At 47.6% G+C, this 5318-nt stretch overlaps 1 protein-coding gene across 1 annotated transcript; it reads left to right on the forward strand.

Moving 5' to 3' along the window:
* The first annotated feature begins 1449 nt into the window (after positions 1-1449).
* On the forward strand, positions 1450-2369 carry LOC130471449 (uncharacterized). The gene is made up of 3 exons (XM_056841577.1): positions 1450-1590; positions 1665-1763; positions 1842-2369. Exons 2-3 carry the CDS (start codon positions 1692-1694, stop codon positions 2367-2369), a joined length of 600 nt encoding a protein of 199 aa, XP_056697555.1. The 5' UTR covers positions 1450-1590; positions 1665-1691.
* Positions 2370-5318: the final 2949 nt, after the last annotated feature.

Genomic DNA, 5318 nt, shown 5'->3' on the forward strand with positions numbered 1-5318 from the left:
TTTGTATTTTGTATTTGTACAGGTTCGGAGTTAACTCGTTCACTTGTACGCCGATGGAAAGCCGTTTCGTACTTTCTAGTCCTTGGTGGAGGTTCAGAGGGCTTTTAAAGCCCTTCGTGCTGATGAGGAGGCCATGGAGATTTGGTCGCTAATGGGCCTAGCGACTTCTGGCGTACCATGGGAGGTACTTCGAGGAGAACGGGGATCAAGCCCCGACTGTGGGCTTTGTTGGAGCGGTGGTGGGATACCACCAACACCTTCCACATGGCATGGGGGGAGATCACCATTACCCCATTTGAGTTTGCCATGATTACAGGTCTTCCTTTTTCTGAGAGGAATGTGACCTTTGATTCGGAGCTGACGTGGCGCTCTGCCGCAGCTAGGGACTTGTTTGGTCCTGTTGTTGACTTTTCAGATGACGATGCCCATGCTTCTGTGACGGTGATCGTGGAGGCTATCTGCGGTGTGGGTGTATCCGCGGAGCAGAGGGTTAGGCTCTTTCTCATAGCCTTGGTGAACAGAGTGATGGTCCCGAGTAGGAACGATTGGGTGCACATCAGGTTTTTGTCCGTTATGAGGGACTTGAGAGTTCTTTCGAGCTATAACTGGGGTGGCTTGACATATAGCCACCTCTTGTATGAGAGGAAGCGGGCTTCCCGGACTGTGTTGGGGAGTGACCCGAGCATGGCTACTCTGTGGAGTGTGTTGGAGGTATTTAAGACTCCTTGTACCTTGTACTTTGTACTTGTATGCTTGTATTTGAACTTGACTGATGTTTTGCTTGCTACTTGAAAGATTTGGATATATGAGCACTTTTCGACTTTGGCGCCAGATCGTATTAGAGATGCGGCTTACCCGTATGCTGCCTCTTGGATAGGAGCGGTGCGCAGGAGTGTGCCTCTGGCGGCCTCTCGCAAAGCTTGGAGAGTCCTTCCTGCTGACGAGGTAATATTCTTGTACTGTTGTGCCCTCCTTGTATTTGTATTGTATTTGTATTGTTGCCTGAGTTGTCTGTTTTGCAGGTGGTATGGCGTCCTTTTGCCAACGCGCTTATACCTGCCTCGGCTGCTCGTGCCCATTTCCTGTCTCGGCGGCGGGTTTTTCTTCCAGGGGTGTACCGCCATATGTGGTACCTAGGGCAGCGAGTGTCCCCTCAGCACAATTCGGGGGAGAGACTTATCCCCAAGGACCCACCGGGGTCGATGCTGGCGTTGGATGAAGAACTGGCCCGGCTCTACATGGAGGCTAGGGGCGATGCTTTTTTCCGCTCTTGGAGGAATTTTGTAAACAGGAAGGGTAGCTATGACGACTTCCTGAGGAGGCTAGCTCCACCAGTACGCTTCGTACTGCCGGTGAGCTTTTGAACCTTGTATCTTGTATTCTTGTATTCTTGTATTGATTGGAGGATTGTATGATTGTATGATTGTATGATTGTATATAGGAGGAAGAGGTTGATCCTGAGGACATTCCCCATGCTGATAGGATCCTCTGCTATGAGAACTCGGACGGGGAAGAGGTGGTGGAGACCTCCCTTTTGCTTCTCCTCCGCACCGGAAATCATATGATGTTGTACCTGAGCACTATGCCGCTGTGAGTACTGTTGCATTTTCTTGAAACTGTTTGTAATCTTGTATTGGGAAATTGATCTTGGATTTTGTATGCAGGGGCCTCGGGCGAGAGTGCGTCGCTGGATGCTCTTGCTTGATTCTTGGAAGAGGCATTGTGCCAAGCTAACCCGGAAGCTTTCTGGCCGGGACAGAGAGGTGCCTTTCTTGATCTTGAAATTTGTATTCTGGAAATTTGAACTTGGATGTTGATTCTTGAAATTGTATTTTGTATAGGAGCGCCATCGAGACCGTAGAGGATCCGTTGACAGAGAACTCCAGGCGGAGACGTCCTTGAGGCAGGAGGGGCCGAGCTTGATTCAGGGACAGGGGTCCGGTGCTGGTTCTCATCAGAGGCATTCTGATGCTGAGCGGGGAGCTTCCCCTTTTGTACATGTTGATCCCACCAGGCATTCGTTTGGAGGTGCAGGCAGTTCACGACCCTTTGTTTCTTCCTATGGTTACTATTTCGGAGGAAGTGGTCCTCAGCCTTGGGGTGCAGATTCCTGGGCTTACTATGCAGAGATGGAGAGGATGCGCCAGGCTCAGATGTTTGGGTCCTACCAGTATATGCCGATGCCTCCGCCGTATCAGTATTCCTCTCCTCAGCAGGGAGTTCATCCCTCCACTGGCACACTTCGTATTTCGGAGCAGGATCCTAGTACCCCTGGGACGGAGCTGGATCGGGATTTGGAGCGCCTCAGGAGGCGGAACAGGGACAAGGCGCCTGTGGTTGATGTCACTGTTGATGATGACTCAGATTGACCCTGCATGGTAGCGAGTTCTAGCTTTCCTGGGTTGATTTTGTATAGGCTGGATTGTATTTGTATGGATTTGACACTTGAATTTTTGTACGGTTGTATGGTTTTGAACTTGAATTGGTTTGCAAAATTTGAAGATTGGTTTTTGTATGCTTGAATGTTTGGAATTGTATGTGTTGTGTGTGCCTTGAAATTTGTGGCTAGATGCATGCATGAGAAATTTGCCAAAAAAATTTGAAAAAAATTTGCGCCATTTTTTCGGGTGTATATACCCACTATAAGCCCCCACTTTGACTGAGGTTTTGGTTAGGAAAAGCGCAAGTCAAAGTATATTCAACTCTTGCTATGCATATGCAGACTCGACTTAGGACGCCGATCTAGGACTAGAATGCTTGAATTTTAAAATGACCCGAAATCTGCCCGAAGCGTTGATCCGGATAGCTTGAAATTGCGCGGCTTGCGGCTTTGGAATCTTGAATAATGGAGGTTGTACTCTGCTGTCCGAAACACTAAAGAGTGTGTACTCGGAGTCATAAAAGAGGACGGTGGCCTCGTCCTTTGATGCAGGCCCCTGCGTCTGGCGTAGGCTTGGCGCCTGGCGCTTGTGAGCGTCGTCCAAGCCAACTTTTGTATAAATAGGGAGGTTGTCGAATCACTTCTTGAGTATCCAGGTCCCACCTGAGCCAGTTACTCTGTGTGCGGGTACATTGTATGGATGAGAGGCCTAAGCCAGAGGGACATTTCTTTCTCCGGACAAGCTAGAGTCCGAGGTTCTAAAGCTAGACGCCCTGCATCAATTGATCGACTATGAGGAAGGTGACGGGAGTGTGGCCCATCCGGTGCTTGACCGTTCGGAATCCAAAGGAGGTTCGTCGTCCTCCCATCTTGGAAGGCTTGCAATTAAGTTCCTTCTCCCGCCGCTTGGGAAAGGGGAAGATTGATGATTGATTGCGGGAGGAGCCAGGGGATAGTACTCAAGGTGCCAAGACTCGAGAGCATAGTCGCCCGACCCTAGATCTTTGTAGGCTAAATGTGTTTGAAGTTGTATTGGAATGAATTCTGTTTGGAATGTGTTTGGAAGATGTGTTTAGAAGATGTGTTTAGAAAGTGAAAAGGCTTTTGAACTTTGCTTCACTTGATCCTGACTTTGTATTTGAATTAGCTTTGAAGGCCTTAGGGACCAAATAAAAAAAAAGTTGTTGTGTTAAATTCCGCTTGAACATGCTTTGATTTGAATAGGCACATTTGGAATAAAGACAACAACAATTTGAGTTTTGAATTTTGATTTGATTTGATTTTTTGGATGCCCTTAATTGAGGAAATTTTGAATTTTTTTTGTATTAAAGTGGCTGGGCCTGGAAATGAGGTTGCCTACGTGTCCCGTTAGGGAATCAGGCCGGACGTAGTTCTGACTACCTTACAGGACTTGAATTTGGATTCTTGAATTTGAACATGGAAATTAGACATAGAACTTATTGAGTTGATCGAGGTTGGTCGGAGATCTGAATTCTGTTCTGTCGATGTCTGTTAGTTCGACTGCTCCCCCGGAGAGGATCTTCTTGACAATGTATGGGCCTGCTCAGTTGGGTTTGAATTTTCCCCTTGGGTCCATGGTGCTTTTGCGAAGGGCTTTCAGGACAAGTGCGCCTTCTTTGATGTTTCGGGTTCTGACCCTTTTGTTGAAATGTCTGGCCACTCGGCGCTGATAGACTTGTACATGGTGAGCGGCTTGAAGCCGACGCTCATCGAGTATGACTAGCTCGTCATATCTGGCTTGTACCCATGCAGCTTCTGGGATTTCGCTTTCGAGGACTATCCTTAGAGAAGGTATCTCTGGCTCGATAGGTTGTACTGCTTCCATTCTATAGACCAATGAAAACGGAGTTGCACCAGTTGAAGTGCGAATTGAAGTTCGATATCCCCACAGCGCGAAATGTAGTTTCTGGGGCCAGTCCTTGTAATTGGTAGTCATTTTCATGATGATGATCTTGACATTCTTGTTGGCTGCTTCGACTGCCCCATTGGTTTGTGGGCGATAAGGTGAAGAGCGGTGATGTTGAATCTTGTACTCGGTCAATAGATCTTCACACTCTCCTTAAAAATGGGTTCCCTGGTCACTGATGAACTCGTGAGGAACGCCGTATCTGCATATGATGTTTTCTTGTATGAACTGGGCCACTTTCTTGGAACCCAATACTTTAAATGACCTGGCCTCGACCCATTTGTTGAAATAGTCGATGGCGACCAATATGAACTCGTGACCCCCGGTGCCTGTTGGAGTGACTTTGCCGATGACGTCGATACCCCAGGCTGAGAATGGCCACGGTGATGATTAAGAGTATAGCAATGATGGAGGAATGTGCTTCAGATTCACACACTTTTGACATGTAGGACATTTCTTGACAAAGAAGTAGCGACCCCGTTCGAGGGTAGTCCAGTAGTATCGAACCCTGATGATCCTGAGGGCTAGCATTTTTCCATTCATGTGGGTGCCGCAGACTCCAGCATATATGTCTTCCATGACTCTTTGAGCTTCGTGCTTGTCAACACATCGGAGGTTAGGACCGCCAAGGGACCTTTTGTATAGAATGCCGCCTTCTATGACGAAATTGGCTGATTGTAATCGTAGAGCCCTTTGATTCTTGCTTGAAAAGTGTGGGGGATACTCTGACTTTTGTAGATACCTTTGAATGTCTGTAAGCCAAGGCTCATCTTTGTCTTGCTCGACGTTGTCAATAGCATAGACATATGCTGCTTCTTGACGTGTTTCAATTGTAAGTGGCATTTCAGTCATGCTGCTTGGAATGTTGATCATTGAAGCCAGTTTTTCCAGTGCATCGGCTAGTTGATTCTCCTCTCTTGGGAGGTATGAATAACGAAGCTCTTCTATTTGTTCAGACAGCTGTTCGAGGTAGGACTGGTATGGGGCCAAGCTCTCGCTTCTTACTTTCCA

Source organism: Spinacia oleracea, chromosome 4 (assembly GCF_020520425.1).
Source record: "Spinacia oleracea cultivar Varoflay chromosome 4, BTI_SOV_V1, whole genome shotgun sequence".
Lineage (NCBI taxonomy): Eukaryota > Viridiplantae > Streptophyta > Magnoliopsida > Caryophyllales > Amaranthaceae > Spinacia > Spinacia oleracea.